Raw genomic sequence first — 16,009 nt, 5'->3', positions numbered from 1 at the left:
ATAAAATATCACCTGAGGATAAATACCTACAGAAGAATTAAAATGCAGTGTGGGTTCCAGGAGCACAGGATGTCTCATGTCTGCATCCTGTGCTATTTCGAAAGGGCTATGAGGGACATCAAATCGATGTGATATTTATATCCCATCTGGTTACATTCTTTAAAGTGATATGACAGTTTTGCTTGTAAGTGTCAATATTTACAATATGCCAGAAGTTGCGTTCTTTGTAACTACTTAAGCTTCTGTAATGTTTTAGGTGGCAACTTAATGTGTCGGGGTGGAAGTTTTCAGATTGTAGGGGTTTATGAACAAGATTGTTTGAAGACTGCTGATGCCACCTGCTTTCAATGACTCTTATGGTCAGAAGGAACCCAGAGACCAACCTCGGGGCCCCTTGGTGTGACGGTCCCACTGCGCCTCTTGGGAGGTGGCTGGTGCCACACTTCAGACCAGCCTCCTGGTTCAAAGCCTGCTGTGCGGACTCCCAGCCTCAGTTTCCCATCTGTAGGGTGCGGGTTGAATGTGGAGTTCATGCAGGGCCCAGAACAGGCACGTGGGCCAGCAGGAGCACACCGTGCCAGCTCTCCTCACGGGGCCAATGGTCCTATAGGCTGTCAGGTTCCTCCTCTCAGGGAGCCATTCTCGGTCTGCTTTTTCAGGAAACAGAGCAAGAGTCTTCCCTTCTAGGTGTAAGGGCCCAATAAGAGGCCTTGGTATGTTTGGGCTGAAACGAAACGTCACAGACTGAGTGGCTTACAAACAAGAGAAATCAGGGCTGCCAGGGTGGGGGTGCCCCTCTAGTCCTGGGCACTCAGGCGGCTGAGGTGCAAGGATCACTTGCACTCAGGACTTTGAGGCCAAGCCTGGAAAGCACAGCAAGAACCCCAGCTCAGAAAAAAAAAATGGGGAGCAGTAGGGAAGGAGGGACAGAGGGAAGGAAGAGGAGAAAGCAAAATCAGGGCCGAGCAGGTAGCTCAGAACGAGGACTTTGCCCCGTACATGCGAGGTCCTTACTTGGAGTCCCAGCACTGCCAAAACCAGAACATCAAAAACGGATTTTTCACAGTTTTGGAGGCTGGAAGCCCAAGACAAGGAAGGGCAGATTCAGGGCCTGGCAGGGCTGCCTCCTGGTCACAGATGGTGCCTGGGCTGCATCATTGCCTGCTGGGTCCCTGGGTCTCTCTTAGCAGGGCACCAGCCCCGCTGATTGACAAAGACTCTGCCTCGTGTCCTCACCACCTCCCAGAGCCCCCACATCCTAACACCGTGGGAATCAGTCCTCAGCATAGGAACTGAGGGCACACGTGCATTGAAACAGCAATGCCCACCACCCGCCCCACTGACTCAGTTCAGAACTCAAAATTTCCTTAATATGGGGCGCACTTCCTTTTGATGAATAAAGTTCTTAATGAACTCAAATTTTTCTCACAGTACTCTTCTTTTGTCTTAAGAAATTTGCACTACATTCTCAGTGTGAGATTCTCCAAGATGAAATTTATTTTGAGATGATCACAGATTCACGTGCAGGGCTAAGAAATAACAATTACTTCGCACATGCCTGTAATCCCAACAGCTCAGGAGGTCAGACAGGAGGATCACGAGTTCAAAGCCAGCCTCAGCAAAAGCGAGGCACTAAGCAACTCAGTGAGATGCTGTCTGTAAATAAAACACAAAAAAGGGCTGGGGAGGTGGCTCCGTGGTCGAGGGCCCCGAGTTCAACCCTGCCTCCTGACGAGGACTGCTCTCATTCTACCAGGTGTGCTGGCCACCCCCGTGAGCCCAGTGACTGCTCGGGAAGCTGATGCAGGAGGATCCCAATTTCAAGGGCAGCCTGGGCAATTTAGCAAGAACTTGACTTAAAATTTAAAAAGTTGGGGGCTAGGGTTGTGGCTCAGTGCGTGCGACCACTTGCCTAACGTGTGAGACACTGAGTTTGATTCTCAGCACCGCATATAAATAAATAAAATAAAGGTCCATTGACAACTAAAAATAAAAAATAAAAACCTTATGAGGGACTGGAGGTAGCTCAGCAGAAGGGCGCCCCTGGGTTCAATCCCAGAACCAAAACAGAAGGAAGGAAAGAAGAGAGGACCAGAGGGAAGGAAGAAGGAAGGGAGGAAGGGAGATGCTCTACTCAGCTCCCCAGTGCTGACATCTGCAGAAGCACAGGACAACAGCACAACCAGGGCGGTGACACCCACTCCAGAGGTGTCCACCCCCTCTCCTCAGGGGTCCCTCACAGGTTCCTTTATGGCCATGCACTCCTGCCTCCCCTCCCCCAGCTTCCTCACCCCTGGAACCACTGATCTCTTCTCTGCACTCCTGTAAACTCTGTCATTTCAAGAATGTTACACAAATGGAATCGGCTGCATGTGACCTTTTGGGATTGTTTTCCACCCTGCGTAGTTCCCTTAAGCTTCCTGCTGGGGGCTGTGTATTTCAGGAGTTAGTTCTTCCTTTTCTGAGTCTTGCTCCATGTCATGGATGTGCTACAGTACGCATGATCCTTCACCTATCGAAGGACGCCCAGTTACGTCCAGTTTTAGGCTGCTACAAAGAAAGCTGCTGAACACACTCATGTGAAGATTTGTGCCTAGACTAAATGAATGGTAGCTTGGGGAATAAGGCAGAGGAATGCCACTGCTGGGCTGTGGGGGCCGCATGTCCAGCTGGTTTCTGCTCTTGTTGTGTCCTGGGGATTGAACCTATATCCTCGACCCTTTTTGTTTTTTATTTTGAGACCAGGTCTCAAAATAAAACTAAGCTGCTGAAAGTCTTGCTCAGCTACTGAGGCTGGTCTGGAACTTGGGGTCCACCTGGCTCAGCCTCCCGAGCCATTGGGATCACAGGTGTGCACCTCTGTGCCCAGCAGTTGCTTGCTTTTTGACTGTTGGGGCTTGGTAGTTCTTTCCATGTTCTGGGTACCACGGATTTTCTGAATAGATTTGCAAATATTTTCTCCCACTCTGTGTCTTGTCTTTTCATCCTTCACAGAGAAGTTTTCTTTTTTTCTCTTTTTAAAAATTTTGAGACAGGGTCTCACTAAGTTGCTGCAGCTGGCCAGGAACTTGAGACCCTCCTGCCCCAGCCTCCGGAGTGGTTGAGTCACAGGTGTGGCCACAGTGCCTGGCTAAAGGCTTTCATTTTGATGAAGTCCAATGTGTCAAGTTTTCTTTTATGGATTGTGCTTTGCAATCAAGTCTAAAAACTGTCTTATCCTACAACTCAAAGATTTTCTCCTATTTTTTTGTAAAATCCAAGTCTTTTTTTGTCTGATCTTTAAACCCGCCAATCACAGTGAATTAATTTTCCAGAGTCCATGTTAGTTACATCTTGGCTGCTCTTCCCTATTTAGAGGGCCTAGAGCAGGCAGCGCCCCTGGGTCTGTGTTTGAGGCACTGCTGCTCTGTGTGTATGGCCCCTCTCAAGCCCAGAGGTGCCATGGTGCCCCTGGAGCTGGGCAGAGGTAGCCCTGAGGGTGTGCAACAAGAGACAGGGATGTGATTATGCTAAGTGGTCTCCGGCTCAGTTGCCTTCAGTGTATAGGTATTGCTTAGATGTGTGTTTTGTTTCTACTGTGAGGGAAATATTTTTAGAATCACAACTAGTTTGTTTTTGTCAGCCTGTTCACCACTGGGACCAAAAGACCCAACAAGAACAATGCAGGGGAGGAAAAGTTTGTCTGAGGCCCGTGGTTCAGAGGTGTTGGTCCATAAATGGCTGACTGTTGTTCTGTGTTGAAGGTGGAGACAGAACATCAGGGCAGCAGGATGTGACAGAGGAAGGCCACTCAGGACATGGCAATCAGCAGGGAGAGCTCTCCCACCTGGGACAAAATATATGTCCCAAAGCACACTCCCAAGGAAAAGTCTCCTCCGCCACACCCACCTGCCTACAGTCACCACCTAGTTAATCGCTGTCAGGGGACTGATGACGGATCAGGTTATTCCTTTCATAACCCAACCATTTCACCTCTGAACTTTCTCGCATTGTCTCATACCTGAGCTGTTGGGAGGCGCCTCATATCTAAACCATAACACAGTTTTGTTTGTTTGTTTTTTTAAATGTGGTACTGGGGATTGAACTCAGGGCCTTGCACATGCTAGGCAAGTATTTTAACCACTGAGCTATACCCCAGGCCCTCAATTATTGAATTTTTATTTCAGAAAAGACAATACTTTTTATTCAAAGAATCTTGAAGTGTGGCCAGGTGTGGTAGTACATATCTATATAATCCCAGAGATTCAGGAGGCTGAAGCAAGAGGATAGCAAGTTCAAGGCTGGCTTGGGCAACTCAGTGAGACCCTGTGTCAAAATAAAAAGATGAATAAATAAATACATGAGGCTGATGGTGTGGCTCAGTGGTACAGTGCCCCAGGGGAAAATCTTAGAATGCGAAAGTTGGGTCTCCAAGAACCCAAGCTCTGTTGCCCACGTTTCCTCCCTGACCCCTTAAGGTACCCAGGATGAAAGGACTCTGTGGCTGAATGGCCTGGGGACAGGTTGCACACTTTCTACTATGGCCTAGCGCCTGAGGTTTGTTCCCTCAGAAAGACCTACTGACACATAACCCCCAGAGTCGCATGTTAATAGTGTTTGGAGGTAATGAGGTCATGAACATGGAGCTTCCCGAAGGCTTCGGTGGCTTTACGAGAAGATGAAGAGACCCAAGCTAGCAAACATGCACTATGTGGTCATGTGATGCCTGCACCACGCCACAACGCAGCAAGAAGGGTCACTGGATGCCAAGCAGATGCTGAGCCATGCTCCAGAACCAGAAGCTAAACAAACCTCTCTCTCTCTCTCTTTTTTTTTTTTTTTTGGTACCCAGGGGCACTTAGCCACTGAACCACATCCCCGGTCTTTTTTTTTTATTTTGAAAAAGGGTCTTGCTAAGTTGCTTAGGGCCTCATTAAGTTGCTGAGGCTGTCTTTGAACTTGTGGTCCGCCTGCCTCAGCCTCCCAAATTGCCAGGATCACAGATATGCGCACCACATCTGGCCAAAGCTCTATTCTTTTATAAATTATTCAACCCGTGGTGTTCAGTTACAGCAACAGAAAAGATGCCATCTCTGTTTCCCTCCTTTCTCTTTGTAGAAGTATGATTCCTCATACTTTGCTAAAGGCTCAGAGGAGGCCTGCACTCAACAAAGCAGTGTTGTTTGCCAGTGCTTCTCAATTTATTGGTGTCCTAGACCCTCTTTAATCACGTGCAGAACATCTTTAGGAATGAGGATTCATTCCAGTGCCCACGGTTTAGTCTGGGAGTCTATGAGCCCCCAGAGTCAGGGGCTTTGCCGGCCCCTTCTCGGGGGCTTGCTTTGTGCTTCCCCTGGTCTCTCCTTCCTCTTTGCTGGATGCACCTAGCTTGCCCAGCTACAGAGCAGCCCAGCTCACCTGAGCTTCCCTGCCTGGGATTGGAGCCCACCGCCTTAACACAGCACCAAGACCCCCAAATACAGAGCACACAGTGCAGCAGGAGGAGCTGGCCCTGCAGGCTGTCCAGAGAGCTGGCGAGCAGTACAGCAGGGTAGGGAAGGGTTCTAGCTGCAAGCAGAGAGGAGGTCGTCCCAGGAAGAGATGGAGTCACTGACTGCAGGAGAAGAAGACAGAGGGGAGGGAGCTCCTGGCTCCTCTGGTGGATGGTGAATCTGTAGGCCCAGCTGGGAGAGCAGGTGGGAAGAGGGGCATGCACTTGGCTGTGGCCTAGAGCTCTTCAGAGGGTGGGAACTGGGGCTGCAGTAAGGAATTGACATCTGAGAGAGGACCGGCTGACCAGAGGACGGACAGGCACCGAAAGAGGCCAGGCCAAGGAGCACCCTCTGACCCAGCGCTGAGAGGCAGGACCTGGATCCAGCCACTGCTTTTGCCCTCAGGCTCTGGACGCCAATAGGGGCAGACTGTAATGGCAATGCTTTGCCAGCAGGGGGCTCCAAGTGTCAGGTCTTTGCAGTGAAGCAACACAAGGACAGCTTGAGGAGACAGTTTCTTGCTGCCCTCCAGGAGGGAAGCCTCGCAACAAAGTATCCCATTCAGTTTCTGTTAAGCTCTGACTCCTCCTTTTCTGAGGTCCCAGGAGCAGTTAGGCTTCCAGCCATTTAGGGCAGAAGCCAGTTTTGTGGGTGTGTGAAGGAGAGAGTTGAGTGGTAGGTGTGTGAGTTGGCAATTTATGTGATGGTGTGGTTCATAAATGGGACAGTGATAACCTTTACGATCAGTTTCAATGTTCTTTGTTGAGAAATATAGCAAAGGTACAGAAGGTATGTAAAAATGTCAATGTCGAACTACATAAAAATACTGGGGCTGGGGCGGGGGCTCAGTGGTAGAGCGCTGGCCTAGCACATGTGGGGCCCTGGGTTCCATCCTCAGCACTAAATAAATAAATAAATAAATAAAAAGGTATTGTGTCCTCTACAACAACAAAAAATATTTTTTAAGAAAGTACACAAAAATGTGTTAAAGGGATGGCTGCAGAATGAACAGCAGGCAGTACTGCTGGCAGGAACGTGCTGGCACCTCCAGAGCCCCCAGGGCCCTGCTCACACCTGCTCTGCCCATCACTCTGATGCTCACCGGTATCCGCCTTGTTTTTCTGTCAACTTTTTCTACTTGATAATATATTAAACAATGTAGTTTAACTTAAGGGCTTAGAACTTTATGAATGGAGTCACGCAGAAGGCCTGCAGCCTGTTTGCTGAGATTCATCTGTGTTGCTGTACTTGCCTGCAGTGGTGGGTTCCCTAACAGCTGGATTCCATTCTAGCTAGGCTTGATTTCTCAATGTGCTGCTAGTGAGTACCCAGGAGCCTCAGCGCTGTCCAGTCCTGGCTGTGATGAGTAGCACTGCATCCCTATCCAAGATTCCTGGTACACAGAAACCCATTTTACCCTGATGCTTCTGTGGTTGCTGCTGTTTGTTTGAGGTGGGGTCTCCCTGTGGTGCCCAGGCTGGTCTCCATCTCTTGGGCTCAAGAGATCCTCCCGCCTCAGCCTCCCGTGCAGGTGAAACCGTAGGTAGGCATGTGCCACTACCTTCAGCCATGATGACTCATTAGTATCAACCACTGTGTCCATTCGCTCTCCTTCTGAGTCTATCTGGAGGGGAGTGCTGGTTTTCCTGCACTCACTTGGGGCCCTCCTTGAGGACTTGAAGTAACTAACAAACCTACTTGAACTCTTGGCAAGAAGGACCCCTGCTTATCCTTTGACCTGGACCCTCAGCACTGGGCATTGCACCTCATAAACAGATAATACCTGCTTACAGGACAAGGGAAGGAGTTGGCAGAGATGTTGAGAGAGGATGAGCCACTCTGGGCTGTATTTCACCTTCTGCCTTCTGATCACCGATTAGGGGAGAAAGCGGGCAACCACTGTCTGGCTTCTGCTGGACTCAGGGGCAAGTGAAGGACCAGGACCATTTGGGTAGGAGGAAAAAGGACTCCAGCAAGTGGGGAAGGTACAAAATGCACAAAGCAGCATGATGGGACCCGTGAGGCCGGCCGAGCACAGTGTGTTGGGTGCTCTGATCGCTGGAGAGGGAGTCTTTGATCTGATCCTTGACAACTGTGAAAATTTCCGAAGACTGACTGTACTTTTTGAGTGCTTTACGCGGATTATCTGGGTACTTGGGACGCGCCGGGAGGTGGCAGTGTAGTCGTGTGCTAGGGCCGAGATGCGCTCAAGTTCACGCTCCGGGTCGGGAGAAGCTTCGCGTTCGGTTAATAACTTAAAGAGCCAGGCCGCGAGGCTGGGGCGGGCGTGCGCTGGCAGGACGCGGCCCCCTCGCGCAGGGTGCAGAGCTCGCCCCGGCGGGGCCCGTCCTGCCCGGCGCCCCGCGCGCGCCGGGAAGCGCCCGGCGGGGCTCCGCCGACCACCCCGCCCCCGGCCGCCCCCGGCCGCCCCCCGCCGGCCCCCGCTCGGCTGCGCGTCTGGCCGCCCGGGTGTCCGCCCCGCGCCCCGGCCCCGCCCCGGCCCGCCCGCCCCCGCCCCGCCCGCGGGCCCCGCCCCGCCCGCAGGCCCCGCCCCGCCCGCAGGCCCCGCCCGCCGCCCCGCCCCCGCCCCTCCCCCGCCCGCCGCCTCCGCCCGCCGCCGGCCGCGTCGGGTAAACCTGTTTGGCGACGCGGCCGCGCCGGGGCGGATCGTGCGGCCGGCGGCTCCCTCGCGGCTCGCGGCGTCGGGGCCCGTGGCGCGGCGGCCGGCCCTCGGCCCCGGAGCCTCGGCGGCGCCACCATGTACTCGGGAGCCGGCCCCGGTGAGTGCTCGCGCGGCGGGCGGCGGGCGGCGGGCCGGGGTCCTTCGCCGCCGCCCCGCGCCCGGCCTGCTCGCCGCGGGCGGACAGGGCCTCGCGCGGCCTGCGCCTGGCGCTCGGGCCTGGTCCCCGGCCGCCGCGCGCCTAGGCCCAGGCGGCGCCCGGCCCGCGCCGCGCCCGGTCTGAGGGTCGCGGGCCCCGCGCGGGGCGCCGGGGGCGGGGGCGCGGGCGGGGGCGCGGGGCGGCTGCGCCCGCGCGCGGCGAGCCTGGGGCGCCGCTTCCGTTTTCCTCTCGGGCCCGCACTTCGTAGGCCCTTCTCCGAGGGAAAGTCTGGAAATGCTGGATTTCGCCCAGTTGGTGGTAGTTGGACCGCAGGCTGAGGGATGGAGCGGCCCCGCGCCCCGCGCCCCGCGCCCCAGCGCCGCTCATTTTCATGCCAGACACGCCGTCTTATTCAAGTGCTAATTGCCTTGTACGATTTACTAGGAGAGGTGGGGAGACGCGTTGGTTTCTTTAGCACCCCTTCTTACTACTCAGCCTCGCTCTGCTTGGAAAAGTTCCAAAAAACTTAAACCAATAACACATTTTTTTTTTCTTTTTCGGTTTCATTGCGGAGTAGAAGGGCCGTTTACTTGCAGGGCCAAGAAAACGGTGAAGTGTTCTAGGGCTTTTTTGCCTGCTCCCGCCAGGCACGTGGCTCCTAAATTTCCCGGCACTTGGACTGGGCATTCCCTGCTCCCCTTTGTCCGCCACGCTCCAGCCTGCCGCCTGCCCCACAAGTCCCCGTCTGTGTACCTGGTCCAGTGCTAGGTGGTCACATCCCGGGCCTCTCCAGACCTTCTCCAAACTGTGGGTCTAGAAGCCTGCCCGATCCACTCGGTTCCCTTAATGGTGGCCCCACTGCTGTGTCTGTACACAATTAGTTCTGTGCCTTGTGAATTCTGAGTGCCTTGGTTTTTTTTTTTTCCTTGATGTCACTTAGCTGCTTCAAGACTCTCTGACCAACTTTTAAACCCTCAAGGGCCCTCAGCAGTTTGATTGAAGAATGTTTAACCCTGCACCTAGAAGGTGCCACAGTCCTAATTGCAAATATTGGCCTCTGGAGACCCTGGCAGTCAGCCCCCTAACTGTGAAGTGGACTGGGCAGCCCCTGCCGTGTAATGTGAGAATCTTCTAGAGCAGAGTTGCAAAGGAACCCCGCAGATGTTAGCCATGGAGCTGTACATTTTTTCAGATTATCAGCTTTAAAGTTGAAGGCCCAGAAAATGTGAGGAACCTTGAGGAAGGTCAGGCTTGGATTCTGTGTTTTATGTGTTGATCCATTCAGCTTGTTGAACTTGGTGGAGTGCCTTCGTTTTGAAGGCAGGCAGCAGAGGCTCAGAGAGGTTAAGAACTCTGCCAAGGTCATGGAGCCAGGAGCATTAGAACAATCTGCCTGGCTCCACTCCTGAGCTGATTTTCTGAACCCTCCTTAGAGAAAGTGGCTCTCAGTCCCTTTTGACCTTGACCCACAGTAAGAAATACCTCTTAGGTCTAGACTAGATCAGCCCATGCTGCGTACTCATGAGAACTTCAGGAAGAGGCATTGAGGCTTGTGCTATGTGTACCTGCACCAGGCTGTTGACTTATCTGTGGCACACTGCTTGAAGATGGCTTTTGTGCTGTGGGCCTCTGCCTGGTGCCTCTGCCTGGTGGCCTTGTGGGGACTCCTGTTAGCCAGCTTTGATGGGGAAAATAAATGTCTGCAGGATAATTCCTAGCTAATGGCAGGACAGGATTGAGCCCAAGTTCCAGGTGTACAAATGTGCTATAATTATGCGGTTTTTTTTTTTTTTTTTTTAAACACACTAAGGCTTTTAATTTTGTTTAAAAGGAATTTTTGGAATAGAATCTCTTCAGTGAGACTCCTAATATTTTGTTTCGTAATTTAGAATCTTAATTGGATCTGAATTGTAGAAAACTTACAGATAGTTCTAATTGTAATATAACTACTAAGCTGCTTAGTAAATTAATTTTTTTTTGCGGTGGTGGGAGTTGAACCCAGGGCCTTGTGCTTGTGAGGTAAGCACTCTACCAACTGAGCTATATCCCCAGCCCAGTAAATTAATTTAAAAAATGGAGTTCACAGTAGATTTATATTATGTCTTTTACAAAAAAAAAACAAAAAACAAAACTGTTGCATATGTGAAACTGATATTTGGTTGTCAGTTAGGAATGTTACCTTTTTTTCATTTTTCTAGACCATTGGAAAGAGAATAGGTCGATTCTGCACCACCCTGAAACTTAACAGGTGAATCGACTAGTTGTGGGCTCCCCTGGCTCCCAGTACTGGGGATGGGAGTTGGAGGCCTGTGCCTGTTAGGCAAATGCTCTGTCACTGAGCTACATACCAGCCCCTGTTTTTTAATTTTTTATTTTGAGACAGGAACTTGTAGGTTGCCCAGCTGGCCAGGAACTTGTGATCCTCCTGCCTCAGTGGCTGGGAATACACGCATGTGCCACCAGAATGCTACGCACTGTGTCCCCCATTTAAAGACCTTAAGTGATATCTAAAGATTGTTTCCTCCAAGGGGGTGGTTTCTGAGGGTTTTGCCTACTTAATGTTATACCCTTTTGGGTTTGCTACAAAGTAACCTCTGTGATACCTGAGTCCTAGTGAGAGTTGTCTAAACAGGATCTTGACTTTGAGAAGTCAAGATGGCTTTTATTGGTGCTTTCTGGTGCCACTTAATTTTTTCCAAACCCCATTTCTCTTGAACTCTGAGTTGTCCAGTTGTCCCAGCATGGATATGAGGAGCTCTCTCAGTGATGGTACCCGTTTCCCAGGACAGTGCTTCTGCCTGTGTCACCCAATGCTGCCCTGGACTGGAAGGCATGGCAGTGTGGCTCTATACGGGGCAGTCTCCCTTCCGCCTATCTGCAAGAGCTTCAACTCCTAAAAACTGCTGTTTTCAGAAGTAGCGGTATTTTTTCAAGTTGTGATTTCTGCATTGAAAATATACTGTTTTGTTTTAGACCTGCCCTCACTCCCACTTTGGAGGAGTACCCAGGGTGCTCTACCATCGAGTGACACCCCCAGCCCTTTTTGAGACCGTCTCTTGCTGAGTTGCTGAGGCTGGCATCAAATTTTTAGTCCTCCTGCCTCAACCTCCCCAGTGCCTGGCATTATAGGCACGGCCCCTGCAGGAGGCTATATTGGATGTTTTAACAAGGGTTATTTATGAGTTAAGTAAGCAACATTCTACTGTAGTGTGCCAGTCTGATAAAATGTGTTTTTATTTTATGAATTGTTACTGTGAACTTTGAAATGCAACACTTGATTTGTTAAAAAGAGTTACTATTGTGAAATAATTTGAAGAACATAACAGTGGAGTGACTGGTACAAAACTTGCCCGTTTCTCTCTCACAGGCTTCAGTGGTTGCCAGAATTTGTACCTTTGCTGGCTCCCCTGTTTTTTTTTTTTTTTTTCTTTGTGGACTGTTTTTTTTTTTTTTTTTTAATTTGTACATAAACACAATACCTTCATTTTATTTGTTTATTTTTATTGGTGCTGAGGATCAAACCCAGTGCCTCCCCACGTGCTAGGCAAGCGCTCCACCACTGGGCCCCGACCCAGCCCCTTTGTGAATGTTCTTTACAGCAGATTTGAGCCCTGCACTTGTTTCCACGTGTCCATGCGCACATGGAGGCCAGGGCAGTCCTAGACATGACCCGTGCCATTGTCACACAAGTTGGCTGTTACTTCTCATTTTCTCAGGGACATGCTTACAGTTGATTGTTTTATATCCTGGATTTTAATAAAAGTTATACATAAATGTGGGTTTCTGTCTTCTAAGGCATTTTACTGAGTCCTTGAAAACTAGCCCCCCCCCTGTCCTTTCTTTTAACTTGTTACAAACATTTAAGTTCTTAGAAGTATCTTTTCTTCAGAATAGCCATCTCCTTCCTCCTCTTCTTTCCTTCCTTTTTTCTTTCTTTCAGTTGAACCCAGGGGCATTTTGCCACCAAGCCACATCCCTAGCCCTTTTTGGTTTTTATTTTGAGACAGGGTCTTGCTTAGGGCCTCCCTAAGTTGCTGAGGCTGGCCTCCAGCTTGCCATCCTCCTGCCTCGCCTCCTGAGCTGCTGCGATTAAGGTGTGCATTTCTGTGCCCAGCCCAATTTTATTTACTTGGTTCTACAAAGAACCCTGCATTCACAATCCTTGGTTTCCCTGCTCTGTTGAGGCTGAATGGGGACAGTGCTATATCGTCACTCCAGTACACTCGCCTCAAGTGTCTTTGCGGACAGGTCTCGCGGCCTTTCATCCCAGGTGCAGCAGAGTCCTCTTCATGTGGCACTCAGTAGAAGAAAATAGAAGTGACACTTGTGGACTTGAAATCATTCAAGAAGATGGATCTCTCCTCCCCCACTTTGGGGGCTGAGGCTACCTCTGTAGCATGAGGTGGGGTCCAGCCCCCCCCAACTGTGCCCCTTATCTTTCCCCACTGTCCCCTGCTCTTGGCAGCTTCACCCCCACCTGACTCCCTATCTTCTCATTGAGCATCACCAGCCCACACCCATGCTGGCTGAGTCCCAGCGGGTGCCATGGCTGTGGCATGTCCTTTTCACTCTGCCACTTAAAATCAAGCTCTTGGTGTGATGAAATGTCATCGAGCTACTCTCTTCTAATTTCTCCACCTTTTCCCCCCAAAAGTTTAAGAACCTGAAACCACTGTTTGTTCTCTGGTCCCTTAGTCTTTGTGACCAAGTAACTGCCCTTCTGGTTGCTCTTTCAGTAGAGCTGTACCGGTGACCACAGCTTGCCCTCTAACCTGGGGACTTGTGTAAGTACAGTGGACACTCTTAATTGTTCCCTGGGGCCGCAGGCACATGCGGGGACCATGGGCAGATTTGGGTCCTGGTCCCTGACTGAGCCTGGCACAGCTCAGAGGTGGGGGGCCTGCACCTTTGACCCCCACTCCTCCGTGCTCCTGCGCTTCCCAGGGCTGCAGCGGGGTCCAGGGTGTGCAGGTGACTCTGCTGTGTGCTAGGAGGAGGAACTGGAGTCCCACTTCCAGCCTCTCTCCTCCAAACACCAGATTGGAATCTGGTTACCAGCTCCAGCCCTGTCCTTCACTTGTGCAGTGTGGGCAGTTTGTCCCCTGTAATGGCTGGGAGTGTGACCAGTATGGCTCATGCTCTTTCCATCTACCCCCAGGGCCAAAGGCCAAGGAGAGCTGCACATTTCCTCCTCATCATGAGACCATTCTGGTGGGGTGGCTGTCACCTAAGGTTTGAGAGAGAAGGCCACTCAAGGCCCAGCAGGAATGGCCAGAGCTGGGGTCAAATCCAGCGGGCAGCGCTCAGCTCCCTGCCACTGTGCTGTGCTGCCTGCAGAGATTCTTTGTGTCCATATAGACCTTGGGTTCCAGAGTCGGGCATGTCTAAGAAGCACCGTGCTGCCTTAACACTGAGTGGGATGTCGGGGTGCAAAGAGCGGCACCTTCCCGCCACATGCACGCAAAGGTACCAGTGCCTCCATGGCTGCTGGCCCCAGGTCCCTGACTTTCCTGACTCTGGGGGACTCACTCACACAGATGTGTCCCTGGGAAGGACAGGCAGCTCAGGATGGGAGCACTGGCTGTCCAGGAAGCAGGAGGTCAGAGCAGGTGAGGTTGTGGTGCTCTGGAGGTAGGTTTTGTGGGGAGGAAATGGGGTTTGATAGCTGGGCAGCACTAGTTGTCCAAAGAACGGGGGTCTTGGGGCTGGGGCTCTGGCTCTATGGTAGAGCACTTGCCTAGCATGTGTGGCACAGGGTTTGATCCTCAGCACTGCATAAAAAAAAATGAATAAATAAAATAAAGGTATTGGGGCTTGGGGAAGATAGCTCAGTTGGTAGAGTCTTGCCTTGCAAGCCCATTGCCCTGGATTCAATCCCCACCACAATAAATAAATAAATAAATAAATAAATAAATAAATAAATAAATAAATAAATAAAGTATTGTGTCCATCTACAACTAAAAATTAAAAAAATAATAATAAAAATTAAAAAATAAAAAAGAATAGGGACCTGTCTTGGTGGCACATACCTGTACATCAGACTACTCTGGAGTCTGAGATAGGAGGATCACAAGTTTAAGGCCAGCCTGGGCAACTTAGTAAGTCCCTGTCTCAAAAAAAAAGGGCTGGGGCTGTATCTCAATGGCAGGGCACTTGCCTGGGTTCAATCCCTAGGACCACACACCAAAAAAAAGGGTGGGAGGGACTGGACTCGGGGAATCTTTGTTATGAACCCTGGACAGCTGAGCCTGCTCTCCTGGGAGACAGTGGCATGAGACCCTCCTGCTCAGAGAGAGTGGTGGCAAGGGGGTGTCTGGAGCCTTGGGACAGCACAGAGATGCCCCACAGCCTGTGCGGCATGTAGGGAAGGGCCACTGAGACTGGGAGAGGCTCTTGGGCCTCCCAGGCACATGGCGGGTCAGCTCGTCGGACTTGTTCTAGAAAGGACATTCTAGTAGCATTGCGGGGTAGGGGTGTGTGGCACCCCTGGGGGGCAGACGAAGCTGGGGGGCTGATGAAGGGTGACAGTGGGGAGGAGAGGTTAAAGACGGGTGCTCGCGACTTGAGAGGGCTTGTGGGGTGGGGGCTCTGAGGGGAGGAAGGGACAGGAGTTGGTGGACCTGGCTCACCACCTGGACCCTGAGGGAGAATTCGCACTTGGAGTGATACTCTGCTGCTCTGTGGGAGGGACAGCTGAGGCTGCTTACTCAGGCTAGAGTCTTGTCTGCACGAAGCTGACCACCTAGGTAAGGGGCCCATGTGTGGCCTCTGGCCTCCACCTAGCTAGCTCCATGGCCTGGACAAACTGCAAGGCTCTCCAAAGACCCCCTTCCTTACCTGGAAGATGCAGGTGATAGTGCACCTTCCTGAGGGCTGGAATGGTGAGACAGGTGACAGGCTAGCTCATCACTCAGGGGTGACTGTCACCCTGCCTTACCAGGGACTTTCTGCAGTTCTCTGGAGAACCCAGCACAGGCCGCTGCCTGGAGGACGCAGCCCACACATGACTTTGGGCCTGGGGGCACCTTCGTCTCCTAATGTCATCTCTGGGGATACTTGGAGGAGCAACTAGTGTGCTGTGGTGCCGTGGGCGGTGACATGGTTAGCATGTGAATACCCAAGGATCCACAGGCTTGGGGGTGGGCTGCGGGGCTGAGTGGTGTGGGCAGAGGCTGGGGCTGGGAGATGTGGTGGGAGGGTAGGGCTCCAGGGTCAGTGAGGCTGCACCTGGGGCCCCAGTTGGCCTCAGTCAGGCACACCAGCCCTGGGCAGGGGCTCCAGAGGCTCCTGAGGCCCAGGGAGTGGGCTTTGCCTGTCCCAGATGATTGCTCTTAGGTGGAGCTTGGGGCCCACTGGTGCTGGAAGTGGGGATGGGCAAAGGATGTAGGAAATGGGCCAGAGCCAGGCCCATAGGACACGCAGGCACAGCCTGAGAGCAGGATCATATCCCAGAGGACACAATTCCAGAGGTGCAAGTTGGGTATCCCAGAGAGGACTCTGGTGGATTGAACGTTGTCAGTTGATCTGTGCTCCTTTTCAGAAAAAGCTTAGAAGTCTGACGACTGGGCTTGGGTACTGTGTGTGCTGCGATGTGTGGCTCCTGGGGCCATGAGCAAGTGCAGCAGGGACTGGCCGCATCTGTTTTTAAGACCCTGTAGCCCCAAACAAACAGAACTCTAGCAGGGTTTAGACAGCCAGGCTCGGAAGCCTGGGTGGCTC

General features: G+C 51.9%; 1 protein-coding gene across 1 annotated transcript in view; it reads left to right on the top strand.

The window, feature by feature from the left end:
- Positions 1-8,090: 8,090 nt before the first annotated feature.
- The window catches only part of AGO2 (argonaute RISC catalytic component 2), an 87,704-nt gene continuing 79,785 nt past the window's right edge, over positions 8,091-16,009 (top strand). The window contains exon 1 of the mRNA XM_079106861.1: positions 8,091-8,251. Within this exon, the coding sequence (XP_078962987.1) occupies positions 8,230-8,251 (22 nt within the window). The 5' untranslated portion in view covers positions 8,091-8,229. The remainder of the gene's footprint in view (positions 8,252-16,009) is intronic.

Source organism: Sciurus vulgaris (assembly GCF_902686455.1).
Source record: "Sciurus vulgaris genome assembly, chromosome: 1".
NCBI classification, from domain to species: Eukaryota; Metazoa; Chordata; class Mammalia; order Rodentia; family Sciuridae; genus Sciurus; species Sciurus vulgaris.
Note: the sequence above shows the minus strand (reverse complement) of the source record. Positions and strands in the feature narration are given on the sequence as shown.